Source organism: Camelus dromedarius, chromosome 12 (assembly GCF_036321535.1).
Source record: "Camelus dromedarius isolate mCamDro1 chromosome 12, mCamDro1.pat, whole genome shotgun sequence".
In the NCBI taxonomy this organism is placed as follows: domain Eukaryota; kingdom Metazoa; phylum Chordata; class Mammalia; order Artiodactyla; family Camelidae; genus Camelus; species Camelus dromedarius.
The window spans coordinates 26,393,501-26,414,944 of NC_087447.1; the positions used below are offsets into that span (position 1 = coordinate 26,393,501).

General features: G+C 33.1%; 1 protein-coding gene across 2 annotated transcripts in view; it reads left to right on the forward strand.

Moving 5' to 3' along the window:
* DCDC1 (doublecortin domain containing 1) overlaps positions 1–21,444 on the forward strand; it is a 381,054-nt gene that overhangs the window by 218,885 nt on the left and 140,725 nt on the right. For both annotated transcript variants that reach the window (XM_064492479.1, XM_064492478.1), the window contains one exon: positions 10,543–10,603. In XM_064492479.1, coding sequence (XP_064348549.1) covers positions 10,543–10,603 — 61 coding nt within the window. The remainder of the gene's footprint in view (positions 1–10,542; positions 10,604–21,444) is intronic.

Here is a 21,444-nt window from a genome sequence, read left to right on the forward strand (position 1 = left end):
TACTGTATGTGTCAAATGATATGATATCAACTGAAAGTAGACGGATAAGTTAAAGATGTTTGTGATAGACGTTGAAGCTAAAATAATACAACAAAGAGTTATGGCTAACAAGCCAAAATTAGATAAAATGAAATAATAAAAAAATAATGCAAAAGAAAACAGATAAATATGGAACAGGGAGCAAAGAACAGATAGGACAAAGAGGAAATAAATAACAAGATGGTAGATTTAGATCCATTGTATCAATAATTGCATTAAATATAAATAATATAAATAGCCCGTTTAAAACTCAGGCATTGTCAGATTAGATTAAAAAAGCAAGATCCATCTAAATGCTAACTTACAAAAAAACCCACTTTGAATATAAAACCACAAATGGGTTAAAAGTAAATGCATGAAAAATGTATGCAGTGATAAAACTAACCCATAGAAAGCTAGAATGGCTGAATTAATATCAGACAAAGTAGAGTTCAATGCAAAGAATATTACCAGGGACAAAGAGGGTCATTTCATAATGATTAAGGGATTAATTCATCAAGAAGACTTAACAACATTTGTTCACCTCATAGCACAGCTTCAAAAAATGAAGTGGAAGCTAAGAGAACTGCAGTGAGAAATAGAAGAATCTACAACTGTAGTCAGCAATAGAATATCCTATTTCAATAATTAATAGAACAAGTGGGAAAAATCTGTAAGGATATAGAAAACTAGAACAACACTATCGAACAGCTTGACCTAATGGATATTTATAGAAGAATACACCCAAAACAATGAAGACACATCCATTTGAAGTGAACAGTATATTAAACAGCATAGACAGTATTCTAGCTATAAAACAAGTCTCATACATTTAACAGAACTTAAATGTTATAAACATTTTCTCTGGCCATAATGGAGTTAAATTGGAAATCAATAGCATATAGATTTCTGGAAAATGCCCAAATATTTGGGCATAAGTAACACATTTCTAACCCATGGAACAAAGAAGATATCAAAATGGAAATTAGCAAGTTTTTTGGACTGAATGAAAATGAAAACACACATGTTAAAAATTGAGGGATGCTACTAAAAAAGTCCTTAGAAGGAAATTTATATAAATACCTATATAAGAAAAGAAGAAAGGTATCAAATCAGTGACCTCAGTTTCCATTTTAAGATAGAGTAAGAAGAATATATTAAACTCAAAAGTAATCAGAAGACAGAAAATAGTAAAAGTCAGAGTGGAAATCAATGGAATAGAAAACAGAGAAATGGAAAACAAATCAATGAAACCAAAAGCTAGTTTTTTGAAAAGATCAAATAAACTGATAAGCCTCTAGCCAGACTGTTCAGGAAATAAGGAAAAGGACACACACTACCAGTATCAGGGATGAGAGAGGTGATATCACACAGTTAATAAAGGGGTGATAGGGAATATTTTGAACAAAGATGTGCCAATAAATTTGCCAACTAAGATGATAAAGACCAGTTCTTTAAAGGGTACAAACTACTAATGTCCACCCAGGAAGAAATAGGTAACCTGAATAGTCTTATCTCTTAATGAAATTAAATTTTTAGTTCAAAACCTTCCCACAAAGAAAACCTCAGGCCCAGATGGTTTCACTAGTTTCAGTGGGGGAATTCTACCAAACATTTTAGAAAAAAATAATAATAATACCAATTCTATATATTCTCATTGAGAAACAGAAGAGGGAACACTTTTCAACCCATTCTATGAGGCCAGAATTATTCTGTTAATAAAAACTAACCAAAGACATTACAGGGAAAGAAAATCATAGACTAATGTCCCCTATGAACATAAATGAAAAAATTCTTGAAATTTTAACAAATTAAATACAATAATGTATAAAAAAGGTAATATATCATGACCAAGTAGGGTTTATCCTGGAAAAGTAAAGTTGGTTTAACATTTGAAAATCAATCAGTGTAAGTCACCATATTGGTAGATTGAAAAGGAAAAATCATGAACATCAAATTGATATAGAGAAAAGCATTTAACAAAAGTCAGCATCCTTTCCTAATGAAAACTTTCAGAAAGCTGAATAGAAGGGAACTTTGTTAATATGACAAAGGGCATCTATGAAAATCCTCCAGCAAATACCATACTTAATGATGAAAGATGAAATGCTTCTTCCTAAGATTAGGAGCAAGACAAGATGGTCCACTATTACCAGTCAGCATTGTATGGAAACCTTCAGTCAATGTAAGAAAAGGAAAAGAAATAAAAGACATCTAGATATGAATTGAAGAAGTGAAACTGTCTTTATTATCAGATGACATGGTTGTCTATATAGAAAATTCTATGAAACCTAGAAAAATTTTTAGAACTAATAAATGAGTTTAGCAAGTTTGAGGGCTTGAGATCAACATACATATTGGTTGAATTCCTACATGCTAGCAACAAACAAATTTAGAAATTAGAAATTTTAAGCATCATTTACAATAACATCAAAAATATGGCATACTTAAATATAAATCAGATAAAATATGCACAAAACTTGTGCACTGAAAATTACAAAACATTGCTGAGTGAAATTAAAGAAGACCTAAAGAGTTGCAAGGATGTACTGCATTCATGGATTGAAAGACCCCATATTGTTTTGGTGTTCATCCTCAAATTGATCTTTAAATTTAATGCAGTTTCAATCAAAATTCCAGCAAATTTCTTTTATAAAAGTTATCAAGCTGATTTTAAAATCAATACAGAAACGCAAAAGACCTAAATAGGGAAAACAATTTTGAAAAGGAAAAACAAAGTTACCCGACTTCAAGACATTATAGAACTACAATAATGAAATGGCATGCCATTGGCATCAAAGTAGACAATTAGATCGATAGAACAGAATAGAGCATCCAGAAACAGATCTACATATATATGGTAAATTGATTTTTGATGAAATTGCAAGAGAAATTCAGTAGGGAAAGGATTTTTGTAACAAATGGTGATGAAACAATTGGATATCCATATGCAAAAAAATGAACTTTGATCCATACCTCATACTGTAAACAATAATTAACTCAAAGTGAATCACAGACTTAAATGTAAAACCTAAAACCGTAAATATTTTAGATGAAAACATAGAAGAAAATGTTCATGATCTTGTATTTAGTCAAACTTTCTTGGATATGACACCAAAACGTGATCTACAAAAATATAAATTGATAAACTGGACTTCATTAAAATTAAGGATTTCTACCCTTTGAAAGGCATTGTTAAGAGAATGACAAGACAAGCTACACATAAGGAGAAAATAATTTTGATTAACACATATTTTCAAAATACAATTCAAGAAAACAGGCAGATAAATGATTTGGACAAATACTATAATAGGGAAGATATACTGTTGGCATATGAAAAGATGATAATCATTCGGGGAAGGGAAAATAAACCTAAAATGAAGTACTACTATGTATGTAGTAGAAGATCCAGTGTTTGAAAGACCAACCATACCAAATGCTGGTGAGGATGTGGAACAACTGGAACTGTCACAGTTGGTATGTAGTTTCTACATAGTTGGTAAAATATAAAATGGTTCAGTAACTTTGGAAAACAACTGGTACTTTCCTAAAATATACACATATATATGTATACATGTACAGGTATATACATGTTTCAGGTATAAACATGTGTCTGCCTTATTGCCCAGCCACTCCTAGAAATTTATTCAAGGGAAATGAAAGCATATGATCTTACAAAGACTCGTACATGAATGTTTATAGCAGCTTTATTTCTAAAACCAAGAGTGAAAACAGGAAACAACTCAAATGTCCATCTGTAGTGACTAGATAAATAAATTCTGGTGTATCTATGTGATAAAATATTACTCAGCAATAAAAAGGAGCTAACTCTTGAAACATGCAGCAATATAGATGAATCTCAAAACAATTATATTGTGGGAAAGGAATAAAATCATAAAGGGTATATAATTGTTTGATTTATTTATATAAAACTTTGAAAGTGCTAACTAATCTAGGAAGAAATCAGTGTTTGCCTGGAGATAGGAAGATGGGGAGGAACAGGAAGCCATGATTACAAAGGGGTACACGGAAAATTTGGGGGTGATTTTGGGAGCTGATGGATATGGATGTATGCTCATTATCTTGATTGTTGTGTTGCTTCAACATGTATATACAAATTTCAAAACTTAGCAGATTTTACACTTCGAATATGTCTGTCAATTGTATAATATTTCATATGATATGTCAGTTATTTCTCAATAAAGCTCTTTTTATAAAGTACCAAAAAAGAAAAGCTAAGAAAAATACAAAAATTCAAAATGTTGTGTAAGGAATGACTAAGTGGTTACTTTAGAGGGATAAGATGAGGGAAGACCACATCATTGTGATCAGTGGTCTAGATCAAAATGGCAGGTGTTTGGGAAGGTAGGTTATATATAGCTTGATGAATATGCTCTTCATGCCCAAGGCTCTCCCTGGGCTCACTGGATATTGATCTGGTTACTTCTTACTCTGTCCCAGATTGTGATGGAATTGGGTGAGACTAAAACCACAAACTCAATATCCTTGTTGTCTACAGAGAAGAGAGCTTGGGAAAGGAAAAAGATGATAATTAAAAAACCCCAAAAACCTGAAATGAGTTTAGCCTGAAAAATCTCTATTTACAATAAACTATTTGGTTTAATTTAGGACGGAGAGAGCAAAGAAGAGAAGGAGAAAGTTAGGATGGGCCAAAAAAAAGGAGGATCCCTATGCAAATGAGGTTTATTTGCCTTTGTATTAATCCAGTGTGTCTTTATCTGAGAAACTAAACCTATTGCAAGGTGGAGGCAGAATAAAAGAAAATTTGGAAGACTAGAGGTTTTTATTAATTGTGAAGCTGCATTTTGTTTTTTAGAAAGCAGTAAGGACCAGGATTTTTAGAGCTTACCTCACCTCTGGGTATATACTTGCAAATATGTTTATCTTTTCCAGAGCATTTTAAGTGCTTATGTGACTTATATTTTAAGAATACAACCATATTTCATTATATAACAATAAATATTCTCATGTGACAGCAAGTTCTAGAGACAAATTTTTTTCTCTTCACCTAAGTAGTATAATGTAATTTTAACAAAAGCTATGAACTGAGACATTGCCTTTTATATACTAAAAATAATAGAACTAGCACTTAACGTAGCAACCTGACAACTCACAAAGAATATTGTAAACATATCATGCCTCATTAGTTCAGTTCTATCTCACTTGGTGTCATTTATCTTATCCAGTATAGCAAATGCTTGCACATATTTGTCTTTTTAAGATTTTCTTCTGTGATGTGTATCTGACCATGAGTGGATAAAAGACAAACAACGATTTCATTATCAGTTGATCTGGAATCAGAAAAAATTACAAAAATCATAAACCTCAAAATCAAAGATGCTTCTTTCTAAAAGATATTTAGGACATCAATTGGACAAACCAATTGAAACAAAGTTTGGTTTTTTTTTTTAGGCTATATTTAATCTTGATTTTGCTTTATTTGTAAGGAATGTGGATTATAGGATCTGGCGTTTAGTGTTAAATTCATTAATTAAAGCAATGCACACGCAAACCCATCTACACACAGAGGCTAGATTAGGAAGACTAAAAACTAAGGATCCCTAGATTTTGTTTGATGTGAGCATTATTTTAATATTTTTAATTAGTTGTGAGCTTATAGAAATAAGGAGATTTCACGCAAAAAAATCACATATTACTGGCCTTGAAGATATCAGAAGAATGGGCAACACTGGACTTTCATTCTCTCATGACAGCAATAGTGAAGGAACAGATTCCCCTTTTAGATGGGATGTATACCCTCCAGTTTGCTATATTCTCCACCATTCCCAATAGCAGCCCTCACACTAGCTCTAGCCTGCTTCACTTATTTCTGTTACCTGTCTGGTAATCTTTAGTATCTTCCTTATTTCAATGTTAATCTTTCAGTTATGGTTTTATCTTTCTTCTAAAGTCTTAACTAGAAATTAAACGATAACTGGCCAACCTTAATCTAGACTAGGTTGAACTAACACTGCTTTAAGGACACTATAAAATACAACCAATAAGTGTAGCTGTGTAATGCTAGGTACCAAGACGGAAAGACAGATAAGTAAACAGCACATCACCAGGTAATCAGAGAGATTGAAAATTATCTCTTTGGCCAAGTCTTGAAGTTTAGGAGGCTAAGAGTTAGATTAGAGTGACAGACTCTAGCAAGTACACAGTGTAGAAAGAACTGTTTACCATGCATTGGACTTTTAAGTAATATTAAAACATATAGATAACACTATTAGAAATGTCAACATCAAATATATAATTGTCTATGTGTAATTTCACAATGTGTGGATTGATGAATGTACCTTCTTCATCTCTGCTCTTACTATGTTAAGAACCATGGAGGGGAAATCCCTTTCCATTTTCTCTATGGATCCTACTTTTTGGTCCAGGTAGCATTGGAAGACACCAGAGCCATTTGAAGCTGCCAGGGAAAATATATTTGCAGTTGTGAAGTATCGTGACAGTCTTCCTTAGTTAACTGGGAAACAATAGCATTAGCCTGTGAAATTTCCCGCAATCTGAATTGTGGGGATGTGCTGCCTTCTTGCTCATACCGTCTGATAAATAGAATATTTCAAAGAGAAAAATATGTGTACACACACACACGTTTTCTAGATTTCCAATAGGAATACTATAATGTACATGCATGCTCATTGGGATTATATGATCAAGCTTCCCAGGTAGTTTCCTCACCTGTACGCTGGGAGTGACTAAATGATCTTGAAAGTCATATGCTTTCAGAGAAGGAAGGATTCTAAAGAGCATGTACTCCAAACCCCTTTTTAAAGGTATAGTAGTAGTTTTGGTAGTGGTGGTGGTGGTGGTTGTGATGATGATGATAATGATAAAAATATTACTATAAGAAATTCCAACACCACTATTGAGTTATAGTCAGTTTACAATGTTCTGTCAATTTCCAGTGTAGAGTACAATTTTTCAGTTATACATAAACATACATAGATTCATTGTCACATTCTTTTTCACTGTGAGCTACCACAAGATCTTGTATATATTTCCCTGTGCTATACAGTATAACCTTGTTTATCTATTCTGCATATGCCTATCAGCATCTACTCAATAAAAAGAAATGTAAAAAAAAAAAGAAATTCCAATGCCACTAGAGACCAAGTGATCTACAGAAGGTCATGTATCTAGTTAATGTCAGATCCAGGGCCAGGACTTAGGTCTTTCAACCTTACTTTGGCACATGCCATGATCTTGATGACTTTGATTCTGGGTAGAATACTGCTTCTTCATTTTTTGCTCCTCTCACTATTGTTATTGTTGTTTTTTTAATTTTTGTTTTTGTTTCTTTCTAAAAAATTTTTTAGCTTGGCACTTGTTGACCAAGAAGAAGAAATTCTATGACATCATTCTCTTATTCGGTCCCATATGAGCATCATTGCATATTGAATCTAAATTTGATTTCTTTACATATAAAATGTCTTGAAAACTAAACAGATGCCCTGTTGTTTGTAGAAATTTTATTTTTTAAAGAAGTTATTATACACTAGAATATCTTCTCATCCTGCACCACAATTGAGACTTGTTTTTTATAGCTTCAGTAAAATTAAAAGGTAACACTTAAGATTATATATATATAGACTCCCAGTTGGGAATATTACTAATGAGCTTACAGGGCTTATAAATGATATAAAACTACATGTTGTTAGTAAAATTTCTTAGGAAAGTATATGCTTGAACAGAACTGAAACTGTGTTAAAATTTTAGAAGTGCTAGGATATATGTATTTCTTTCAGAATTGTTTCTTACTTTGTTAACCAAGGTATAATTTATGTTCTTTAGCTATCTCTAAGAAGATCTTTTAAATCCCCTATACTGTAATATATTAAATTAAGAATTTTTTCAGGGTAGCCTTATTATTAACTTTTAGAGTGATAACATTGTGTCATTTTATTTACATTTCTTTTTTAAATTGAAGTGTAGCTGATTTGCAATGTTGTGTTAGTTTCAGATATACAGCATAGTGATTCATTTTTCTTTTTGCAGATTACATTTCTATTTTTATTCAAATATCTTTAGTCTCCTATCATATGCTTGGCACTGTGCTCAGCTTTAAGGATACATGTGATCGCTTTCCTAACACCATTGCCAATCTGGTGGACATCTCCCCTGTTATGTTAATTTGGGGGAAAACGTGCTACAAATTCTGAAATTCAAAACTGAAATTGATGTAATTTATTTTTGTCTAATCACATTCATCCTCAAGCTAACACCGTAATCCAATTAAAAGACAAAATACTGAATTTTATAGATTTTGGTGGTTAGCATCACTATCTTATGAATTGCAGCTGTCTTACTCTTTGAAAAATTATCGTTTTCCATTTTATTTATTTTGAAGAAATAGGCTTGTAATAATTTGTTCAATAGGAGGAATTGCCTGTAAGCAAAAAGGTGAGCTGAGTTATACCCCTTACATATTAAAATCATCTGAATTTTATCACAACCCAGCACAATTCCAACAAAGCATTACAGCAATCAGTCTTTATTGTTATTATTTTAAAAAGGAGTATAGATATAAGCTTGGGATTGACAGACTTAAAGACCAGTAGTAATGTGGTTTTTGCTATATCTTCATTCAGTAGTTGAAATATGACTTTTTTAGTAGTACCTCAGGAGAATTTGCAATAGTATGAAACTGTTCAGAGTTTATTTTAGCGCAATTGTATAGAAATATTTATGTTCAAATCAGTGTTTTAAGTCACTAAGAGAATATGTCAAATTATATTCAGTGAGACTAAATGTTGATTTCGTTTTTAATCTTCAAGTTATACAATATAATTTGTGTTATAGTTTCCAATCTAATTAAGAAGATGTTGAGCTGAAAGTCAGACACTCTGGGTTCTAGTACCTACTTGGATATTACCTAGCAGTGTGATTTTGACTCTCTCTCTGAATCTCATTTTATTCATTTCATAAAGTGGGGACTAGACCAGGATAGGCCCTCAGTTCCCTTCAAATTCTCAGTCTGTGTGTTGTTGTCTTGGATAATGAATATTATTATTATTATATTAATTTTAGTTCTAATCCTAAGTCAAAAATTTTTAAAGCTTCTCTTTTCCTTTATTAAATACAAAATAAAAAGACCTCTAGAAAGACTATCTCCTTCAGTACCCCCTTCACCCCTCCCAGTGCTGAAATTCAGCAACAATTACATTCGTCTGAAGCCTGAGAATGAAATTCTTAGTTTAGGGATCAGTTAGAGCTTGAAAGATGTTTCATAAACAATTTTGCATAAATATTAGAACTCTTCATATGTTTTCACATCTCTGCTTTCCTCTTCTCCATTCTAATTTCATTTTAATACTGTCATGTTCTTCTTCTTTACCCAAATTTGACATTTAAGACAACCTTGCCTATTCTCTCTAACCCCTACCCCATTTATTTAATCACCAAATCAGTTCTCCTTTTATAATATTTTAAGTACATGGTCCTTCCTACCGCCATCCCCCCCCTCACCCGCTCTCATCACTCTAGTTCAAGTGTTTTCCAAAGTCTAGGCCATAGACCACACATATCCAAATTCCCCAGAGTTCTCATGATTGCAATCACTTGCAATATCTGTTAATGTAGATTTCTGGGGGTCCAGACCTTCAGAATCAAAATCTCTGAGAATAGGGGCCTGGTGACCTACATTATTATTAAGTGCTCATCCCAACATGCCCAAGAATTTTTCACATTTTCTTGTACAAACTGAATGTAGGCGAAAGGCTAATGTGCACTGAACCAGTTTTGGACAGCTGTCTTTCCAAGTTCTGCCCAGATCATACAACCCCTTGCTTTAGAATAGAGCATTACCTGTCTGACACCTCTCATTCTCAACTATTGAGACTTCTGTCAAAACTCAGAGGCAGTAAGAAAAGTTTGCTTAACATCCCACTACACTTGACTAATTCATTTGTCCTATCTCTGTAAAGTTTCTAAATATTAATGAATACATGATTAGTTAATTTAGGCATGATTAGCCTCATTACATTTTAGTTTTTCTTTCTTATTCAGACTTAGCTCAGAAAATCTGATATTCCTTAATGAAATTTTCTGGTTGTTTCAGAAACAGGTGCCTGAGGTTCCTAATTTTTCGTGGTGTCTTTTTCTTTCCCATCCTCTTAATCCCTTATACTTAAGACTCCTTTCTGTCTCACAGATGATTATTTTGGAGGGCAGAAATTTCTATAATGTTTTTATTGATTCTATTTATTCTCTAAAATTCTTAATTACTGTTGCCATTGGTAATACGCATACATGCACACATACACACACTCACACACCCCAAAGAAATTGATTGGGTACCAAAGAAATTGATTGTCTTAAGAAGGGCTTTAGCTGTTGAGGTAGCAGTGATGGCAGTAGAATGGTAGGATCCTTGGTAGCGTCTGTGCAGTCGCCCTGCCAGGCCATGTGGAAAATGTTCCTTTTATTTGAAACCTACAAAATGTTTCATTGTGGAGAAAAGTTGTCAATCTTTAAATTACATTTTCATTACAGACATAAAGAAGATGATTCTCAGAAGTGGGTGTTTGGAACTGACGGCTGCATTTATTCTAAGGTAAGGACTTTAAAAGCCACGGCTTTTGTTCCTAACTTTTTCTATTTCCAGATTCTTATAAAATGTACTGTCTTTTGTTGAGAACAATAAATGCTTTTTCTGCACAAATGATTTCACTGTGCCTAGAAGTTTAGAATGTAACTCAGTTTAACTCAGCAGTGTCCTCTGAGGTTTTGCTTGACTTAAAACAAATTTTCCAAAGCCAAATACAATTCTCTCCAATCCATTGGTATGATACAACTTAGCATTTTAGACTGCCAGTTTTCTTTCTTTCTTCTAATTTTAAAATTAATTTATTATTTTTTAAATTTATATTTAAATACATTGACTATAATTTATAATTTATTGACTGTAATTGACATATAGCACTGTGTAAGCTCAAGGCATACAACGTGTTGATTTGTTATATTAATATATTGCAATACAGTTACCCCGACCTCCCAGCCCCTAGTAACCACCAATCTTCTGTCTCTATGAGTTCTGCTTTTTTAGATTCCACATGTAAGTAATACCATACAGTATTTGTCTTTCTTTGTCTGACTATCTCACTTAGCATAATGCCCTTCAGGGCAAAATTTCCTTTTTTCTTTAACAATATTCCATTGTTGTGTATGTATGTAAGTATATACATATAATCACATTTTTTTTTTCTGATAGGCCATAAATGGTATTTTGTTTTCCTTTCAGTTTTATTAAGTTATAGTTGACATATAGCAGTGTATAAGTTTAAGGTGTACAACATACTGGTTTGATTTATATACATCATGAAATGACTATCCCAATAAGTTTAGTGAATATCCATCATCTCACATAGATACAAAAAAAAGAAAAAATTTTTTTCCTTGTGATTAGAAATTTCAGGATCCACTCTCTTAACAAGTTTCATATATAAGAAACATTAGTGTTAATTATATTTATCATATTGTACATTACATCCCTAGTACTCATTTACCGTATAACTGGAAGTGTGTACCTTTTGGCTACCTTCATTTGATTCTCCCTTCCCTCACCCGCCACTTCTGGTAACCACAACTCCAGTCTTTTTTTCTGAATTTGTTTGTTTTTGAAGTTTAATGCACTAACCCTACGTTAATTCCTGATGCAGAACATACTTATTCAATATTTTTATACAAAATAATCACCACGATAAGTCTAGTTACCATCTGTCACCATGCAGAGATATTATTATTGACTATATTCCCCACACTGTACATTTCATACCCATAACTCATTTATTTTATAACTGGAAGTTTGTACCTCTTCCTCATCTACTTCACTCATTCTCCCACTCCCCTCCCCTCGGCAAATGCTTGTTTGTTCTCTGTATCTATGACTCTGTTTCTTTTTGTTATGCTTGTTCATTTGTTTTGTTTTATAGGTAACATATATAAGTGAAATCATATGGTATTTGACTTTCTCTGTATGAATTATTTCACTTAGCATAATATTCTCTATGTACATCCATGTTGTCACAAAGGGCAAGATTTCCTTCTTTTTATGGGTGAGTAATTTTACTCTGTGTGTGTGTGTGTGTATGTGTGTGTATACCACATCTTTATCCATTTGTCTGTCTGTTGATGGACACTTAGATTGCTTCCATACCTTGGCTATTGTGAATAATGCTGCTGTGAGCATAGGGATACATATATCTTTTTGAATTAGTGGTTTTGTTTTCTTTGGAAAAATACCTGGAAGTGGAATTCCCAGATCATATGGTAGTTCTATTTTTACTTTTGTGAGGAAACTCCATACTGTTTTCCGTAGTGGTTGCACCAATTTACATTCCCGTCAACAGTGCATGAAGGTACCCTTTTCTCTACATCCTCATCAACACTAGTTTTTTGTTGTCTTTTTGATAACAGCCATTCTGACAAGTGTGAGGTGATACCTTATTGTGGTTTTTATTTGCATTTACCTGATGATTAGTGATGTTGAATATCTTTTTATGTGTCTGTTGGCCATCTGTATGTGTTCTTTGAAAAATGTCTATTCAGGTCCTCTGCCCATTTTTTAATTGAATTATCTGTTTTTTTTTAATTCTGTCAGTTCTTTATATATAATTTTGGGTATTAACCACTTATTTGATGTATCATTTTCAGGTATCTTCTCCCTTTCAGTAGCTTTTTTCAGTTTGTTGATTTTTTTTTTTTTTTTTTTTTTTTTGCTGTGCAAAAGCTTTTCAGTTTAGTTTAGTCTTGCTTTTGTTTCCCTCACCTGAGGGGACATATTCAAAAATATTGCTAAGACCAGTGTCTAATAGTGTACTGCCTATGTTTTCTTCTTTATCCTATCATCCATTGCTGGACACTTAGGTTGCTTTAATATTTTGGCTACTATGAGTAACATTGCAATAAACATGGGAGTGCAGATATCATTTTGACATCTACATCAGTTTTCCTATTTATTAAAATGAAGAGATTGGCACTTCGGAAAACTGGCAGTATCTGCTAAAGTTGAGCATGTTTATACAGCTCAGTAATTACCCTACTCATTTAATGCTAAACAGAAATACTTACATATCTTAAGGAAAGTATACTTAATAACATGTTCATAACAGCACTAATCATAGTAGCCTCAGTGTGGGCATTACTCAAATGCTTAGCAGCAGTAGAATGGATAAATAAATTGTGGTATATATATTCAATGGACTACCATTAGCAGAGATTAAAAACTTCTGTCAAGGTCCAGATACAAAATATTTGGATCTTTGTGAGTGATATGATCTCTATTTCAATTTCTCAACTCTGCCTTTGTAGCATGAAAGCAGCCATAGGCAATGTGTGGCTGTGTTTCCATAAAACTTTATTTATAGAAATAGATGGTTGGTCAGATTTGGCTCATGGGCCATGGTTTTCAGACCTTGGAGGGTAGCAATGCCAGTGGACAAACCACAGTTACAGATAACAATATATATGAGTCTCATAAATATAATGGTGAACAAAAGAAACCAGGAGAATATACAATGCATGACTGCAGTTATTTAACTTTAATTGCCAAGGAAAGCAACAAGTCTGTCGTGTTGTAAGTCAGGGGAGTGGATGTAGCTGGAGGAGGTTAGCTACTAAAAGGAATCATTAGAGGCACTTAGGTGTGTTGTGATGTTCCCTTTCTTGACCTAGGTGATTAGTTAAATAGGAATTCACTATGTGGAAATAGATTTAACTGTACACTATGATTTATATATTCTCTTATATGTGTATTGTATTTATAATTACTGTGTTGTACACCTGAAACTAATGTAACATTGTAAGTCAACTATTTTTCAATTAAAAACAGGTTTGCTTTAATAAAATGAGGAGATTGGTCTTGAGTTCTCAATATTTCCTTCCTGTTCCGTGATTCCAAGTCTAAACTGAATATTAATCAATCATTAAGATTTAAGAAAGGCAAAAATTAGATTAATCACATGGTATCTGTCAGTGTTTGCTTCAGAACCCCACCATCATGATTTCAGAAATGCTAAGTTACTCAGATGAGTAAACTGAAAATACATGATGTATTAATTTCTCAGGGCTGCTATAAAAAGTACCATAAACTGGGTAACTTAAAACAACAGAAATTTATTCTCTCACAGTTTTGGAAGCTAGAAGTCTGAAATCAAGGCAGTTCTGTGCTCCATCTGAATCCTTTAGGGGAGGATCCTTCCTTGCTTTTCCATCTTCTGGTAGTCTGGACATTCCTTGACTTGTGGCAGCATAATTCCAGTCTCTGTCCCCATCTTCACATGGCCATCCCCCTCTGTGTCTTGAGTCTTTACCTGGCATTGTCCTCTGTGTGTGTGTGTCTGCATTCACATTTCTCTCTTCTAATAAGGACATCAGTCATATTGGATTAGAGCCCACCCTAATGACCTAATCATACTAATTTGATTACATCTGCAGAGATCTTGCTTCTAAATAAAGTCACATTTACAGGTACCAAGAGTTAGGACCTCAATGTACCTGCAGGGCAGGGGGTGCATATTTCAACCTATAACACACAGCGTGGCAGTTACTGACTTGTCCCCTTACAGTACCAGATCTACCATTCATTGCCTGGCACCTGCCTTGGGCAGCTTCACAGCAGAGTACTCTTTCGTGGAATGTCACCAGCTAGGCACCTCCCTGTGGATGGGTTCCTCTGGCGCTCCAAAGGCATATTTACAGTGAATCCTGCTGGTGCACTGCCTCAGGGACCTCTTCAAAATCCAGTGAGCCACAGCTGTGCCCTCAGTGTGGTCTGGATCTCAGCGCTGGGTCCTCTTCCTTGGGCATTCTATCTCAGGCCTTGGAGTACTGGTTGCTTCCTATGTCTGCTGTTCATATATTCTTCAGTGTTCTGTTTAACCCTTACTAATAGATTTCCTGTCACTCTGATTCTCTGTTTTTGATAGTTTATATTAAATTTTCTTGTTCAAATTACTGTGTGGGTCCTGTCTCCTTATTGGACCCTGACTAATAAGCATAGTTCTTTCATTTCTCTCTAGAATTACATAATTGAGCTATTTATTCTATGGCAACTTGCATAATTTTGAAACTTTAGAGTTTGATATAACTTAAATTTAAAAATTAATGTAACAACATTTCCCCGAGTAGTTATTTGTTGACACACTTGGTAATATCCCAGCCACATTTACTAACTCAACCGGGACCATACACTTTCAGCTCTGTTCCTAAGCAGGAACTTTGACACCAAATGTCAAAGCATTTTAAAAGTTACCTTTATCTAATTTCATTCAGAGATTCATCTCACCTTTCCCTTATCTCATTTCTGACTCCACTATATTACTTATTCAGAGTGAGGCTTTAGGTTGTTGAAGAGGGAGTCACAGAAAGACCAAAGCTTGTACATCTTGGTAAAAATGAAAAGTGGAAATTTGAGGCTGTACCAGAATATCCTTCCATCTCTTTGGCCTGAACCTGCTCATGAGGACTTCACTCTGAGACACCTGAATGAAGCTGACTCCTATTGCCCAAGAACATAATTCTGTCTTAAATAAGTGTCACCCGTCCCACCAGCAGACACAGAAGAGCAGGATCAAGGTTTAAGTGCATTCCTGTCTCTCAAAATTCAGATCCCTAAAGATCCACTTCTACTCTGCTGTCTTTTTTACCTCTCCTTTTCTTGCAACTTATAATTTTCTAATTTTTTAAAACACTAATATTGACAACTAGCAGATAATGCATACTTTTGTGTTTCAAACACAATTTATTTTAAGAGAATTTTATTCTAAAATTTTTAATGTTCCACTCACAAGCATGATTGCTGGGTTTTTTAATTACAGTTATTCTAGATTCATGTAACAAAACTATTTATTAATGAGGCATTTCATTCTTTTAGAGGTTTAGAAATTTTGATTAGATCTAAATTTAGTCATATCCAAAAGTGTATCCATCTAGTTAAGGCTAAAGTGGAGGATAATTTGATAATTATTTGCAGCTGGATCATAAATGGAGCTCATCCATTCATTTAAAAAAGATAGAATTACTGCTTTACGATATTAATAACTAATCCTGGCTCCATTACTTATTTGCTTTGTGACCTTAGGCAGATCATTTAACCTTTCCAAGGTTCATATTATTTGTCTCCATACTTGGACAAAATGGAGCTATTAATACTAGTATTTTGAGTATTTGGCACAGATTCTGGCCTATCAGTAGATACTGTCATATCAATTCTGGCTAAATGATCATTTCCAGCTATTAATAATAATAATAATGAACAAATTTAATATAGTGTTGCATTTTGTTATATTGTGTTTACTAGGATAAGTTTTTTCTTTTGCTTTGTTTTTAAAGTTAACCATTTCTCTATTCATTTGCAAAAGGATAAAGTTAGATTACTTTTTTTATATGGTTCACCAGTTTCAACTAAATTAACTTAAACATGGAACCATAAAATGTCTAGAAGAAAGCATGCATTAAAACATCTAACCCAGAGTAGTGGTGAATAGACATCTTTATGTGCATGCAGACAAATATAGAATCCATAAAGGAGAAGACTAATGGCTTTGAGTATATAAAAAATTTAAAACCTTCTAAATCTAAAATAGCATAAGCAAAAGTGAGTAGGAAAATATGACAAATAGGGAAAAAATCTTTGTAGTATAAATGTCAAAGAATGGTATAATACTTATATAATAAGCTTGATATAGCAATAGAAAAAGATAAATACTGCAATAGAAAAATGGGCAAAGGAACTATATGACAGAAGAAGTATTAAAATAGCCAAGCCAAATAAAAAGTTCAGCTTCACTAGGAATTAAATAAATGTAAAACAATGAGATCATATTTTCTCCCTAGTAAATACAGGAAGATATAAAACTAGGAATATCCAGTGTTGATGAAGATGTAAGAAAACAAACATACTCATTCCTTTTTTGTATTTTATTGGTATTAGTTAAGTATTGCTGTGTAACAAATTACCCGCATAGTACCCTAAAACAACAAACATTTATTTATTTATTTTAAACATCTTTTATTGATTTATAATCATTTTACAATGTTCTGTCAAATTCCAATGTAGAGCACAATTTTTCAGTTATACATGAACATATATATATTCATTGTCACATTTTTTTCTCTGTAAGCCACCATAAGATCTTGTATATATTTCCCTGTGCTACACAGTATAATCTTGTTTATCTATTCTACAATTCTGAAATCCCAGTCTATCCCTTCCCACTCTCCACCCCCTTGGCAACCACAAGTTTGTGTTCTATGTCTATGAGTCTATTTTTGTTTTGTATTTATGCTTTGTTTGAAACAACAAACATTTATTATCTCTCACTTTCTGTGGGCCAGGAATCTGAATGGTTTAGCTGGACACTTCTAACCCAGAGTCTCTCACGAGGCTGCAGTGAAGGTGTCAGTGGAGGCTGCAGTCATCTGAGTTTTGACTAGACTGGAAGATCTGCTTCTAAGCACACTTACATTGTCCAGAGGATTCAGTTCCTTGGCATATGGGCTTCTCCACATTGCTACTCACAACTTGAGCTAGTGATCCAAGAGAGCAAGAGAGGAAGAGAATGAAACAGAAGCCGCACTGTTTCTCATAACCTAATCTCAAAAGTGATATAATATCACTTACAGTATCCTCACTAATCACATAGGCCTATGCTGGTATGATGTGGGAGGGGACTTCATAAAGATGGGGATATCAGGAGGCAGGGAACATTGGGGGCCATTGAGGAGACTGGTACAATATTTCTGAAGGTCAGTTTGGCAATATTTATCAAAATCTGTAAAATATACATATTCCTTTTGATTCAGAAATTCCACTTACAGGAACTTAACCCAAGGAATCAATCAATGGTAATGTACCATAATGTATCTTTCAGGATTTTCATTAGAGCATTGTTTATAACAGTGAAAATTGAACGCAGGCTAAGTAATTAGCAGTGAGGTTGTATAAATATATTATGGTATGTCTTTAGTATCGATACTATATTGGCATTGCAAATAATGTGGAATAATTTCTGATAGAGGAATATGCTAATGTTATAATTTGAGAAAAATCAGGTAAGAAAACAATATTATTTATTTATAGTGTGTCAAAGGTGTGTGTGTGTGTGTAGAAACAAAACTGAAAGTTTATACATAGAACAGGTGGTAGGAGGATGCATAATTATTTTCTTTGAGTTTTTCTGTATTTTCTAAATTTTCCCATAGAAAGCATGTATAATCAGGGAAAAAAAAGAAGCACTTTTCAAAAATATGCCTGATCATGTACTGACCAAGAGGAGATAGAGTTTAAAACATTCCAGGTAATATTCTGGTGACCTGCTTGCTGTATTTCCCATAAGGAGATAAATACTTCTCTGGGGCCCCATGTTAGGTCAAATGTGTGGCCTGTTTGATGTACGTGGAGGAAACATCTTGGGAGTGATGAAGATGATTCCCTAGATCTATTACACTGAAAAAAAATCTCATAAATGGATGGGATCCTTTTTGGCAACCAGAGTTGCCATTGTACCCTGAGGGCAAATTTGGTTAGTATGAAATCTTGAGCAAGTTCTTACCCAGTCTTCAATAGAACACTTCTCCCTCAAGGAAGTGGAACTTAAAGTCAGAAAGCTGATAAATAGCACCTCTGGAATTTGAAACCAGAATAGGACTGTAGGATGTTAATAATCAATATGTACTGGGGGTATTACTTAAAGTTTTTTTTAAGTAGGAATGATATAATTAAAGATGTATTTTGTTAAAAATTTATGGTGGTAAAAAGTGGATTAGAATGAAAAGAATGCAATGAAGCCTAAAGGTCTGATAGACTTGGAAAGTAATGAGGGTTAAGACATTAGAAGTCAATTGAGGGTGATGTGCAGATGCACTAGAAGGGAGGAAAAGTCAAAAGATTAGGGTGTTGACTCCCTAGACAAAAAGATTAGAATTCCAGATTTTGGAGGATGGAGTTGTTTATAATGGTGGTCTGATGATTGAACTTGTAAGGTGCATGGATACAGATCAAGGTAAGTTGGTCATGGAGTAGAGAGTAATAAAGAACTATGGCATCAAAATGTTGGAATAGCCATCACCTTGGGTTTAGAATGATTCCAAAGGGGAAATGTTAGAATAGCCATCACCTTGGGTTTAGAATGATTCCAAAGGGGAAATGAAAGAACAGTTTGTAAATGTCTCCAAATGCATGGTGTTATTTGTGTACATCTGCCACTTTTGCTAATTTGTCAACTCAAGAAAGCAAAGCCCATGACTATTTTTTTTTCTTCTTTTGGTCTCTACTTCTGCTGTGTCTATCAGAATGTCCAGACACCCCATAGCTCTATTTTTTGGGCCCTTCCTCATCCATCTTATTGGATATATATTGAAGTTTCCCATGTTCCAGGTATACCTTCTTTCCAATAAGAGGGAAATAAACCTTAGAAGGAAACTTACATAAATTGTCTTAACCTCTGTTAAAGGATGTGAAACGTGAAACTACCATCAGAATATAAGGGGTTTACAAAAAAAAAAAAAAAAAAAAAAGAAGAGAGGCTGAATATAAATAGGATGATGAAAAAAGAAAAAAAGAATATGAAGCTTTTATAATTGCCAGAATCAGAGTGATACCATTTGCACTTACTGCCTCAGAATAAGTTTATTGTTCACTTTGCTTTTTATAAATTGATTCTTTTAATGAGCTGATATTTTGGAACATATTTAATATTATATCCCACGACTCATGTTTCCACTCATATTGAAATTTTTTGTGATCTTTGTTGCTGAATTTTGGCTTTGATGTTTTACTGTAGAACCAATGTAAAATAATCTATTTTTCTTTGCCCATCATATTCACTTTAGCCAAATTGTCTCGAGCATTTCTAAGACAGTAAGAACTGACGTAAGAAAAAATAATGTAATGAAATAGATATGACATAAGTTTCAAGGTAAATGGAGAAACTTTTTTTTAGATAAAACTCCTTTTTGCTAATGTCTTTGGATTAGCTTAGTGATTCAAAAATCTCTTTCCAAGATTATTTGACTAGTATATATAGTAAAGATGCTATTTTAAATTGGGCCTTTTTAAAAAGTATTTTAAAGTAAAACTTATAAATGCACATGATGAAAATTAATATTTAAAAAATATACTAATGAAAAGTAAAGTCTTCTCTCAAACATTAATCTTATTTCCCAATTATTCACTAATAGCAGGTTTTTTTTAATATATTCTCAGAAATTATGCTTATTTTTACAAGTATAGTATGGTTCCCATTTAAATAATTGAAAGTAGTAATGTTAATTGTGAAAAAAACCTCCAATAATTCAGAACTGAATAAGCAAAAGTATCTCTCTTATTCCTCAAAGATTATCATTAATTGTGATTAATTATATATAGTATGTAATAAAATATAGTAAGTCTAGTTATGTGTGTATATGTATGTGTGTATAAATAAGTTATATATATATATATAACTTTATAACCTACCTTTTTCCATTTAATAACATTTTGTGACCATCTCTTCATGTTGACATCCACGTTTATTTTATCTTTTAAAGTTTCCCTAATGATACACATTTAGACAAGTAGGAACCATGCTGCAATGAACAGTGTATGTTTACCTATGTTTGTTAAGTCAAAGAGAATGCATATTTTAAATTTTGATAGTCATTTATTGGTTAATTCAGCAAAACAGTTTTTAATTTGTATTTTTTATCTTTCTTCCTGACTTTTTTTGAATTCCGTCCCCCTTTTTTTCCTTCTGCTTGTTCAAAAGGTATACTCTCTATTTTTCTGAGTCTCTTACATTAAAAAATAGCTTTAGTGAAATGTAATTCACATACCATACAATTTACCTATTTGAAGTGTGTCATTCAACATTGTTCAGTATATTCACAGGGTTTTGCATCCATCACTGTGATCTAACTTTAGAACATGCATATTTAGTTTTATAAAATTTCAAATAAAATTTAATTTAATATCTCTTTTTCTAGAATAATATAAGGACTCTTGTACCCCTTAATTATCCACAGAACACCTTCTCATTTTTTTTAAACTTTAACTCTACACTTTAAAAAAAGATTATGTTATATTATATTTGAGGCAACATATCTAGGCTTTATGGGCTAGTAAACAAGCTGGATGAGCAAGTCACTTAACCTCCTTGTGTTTGTTTCCTCATCTTTAAAATGGGCACAATAGTCCTACCTATTTCAAAGGGCTGTTGTAAGGATTAAAATGTAAATATGTTGTTATGTGGGAAATTACTTTGGTGCACTGGTAGCCACCAAGTATGATCCTAGGTAGGCTATCCTCGAACTCATGGAACAGGAAGGCCCACAGACCGAATTAAAATGTTCAGATCATGATTTATTAAATCAATTTAAAACACAAAGTCAAATGCATGAGAAGAGAGATGGTGCAGG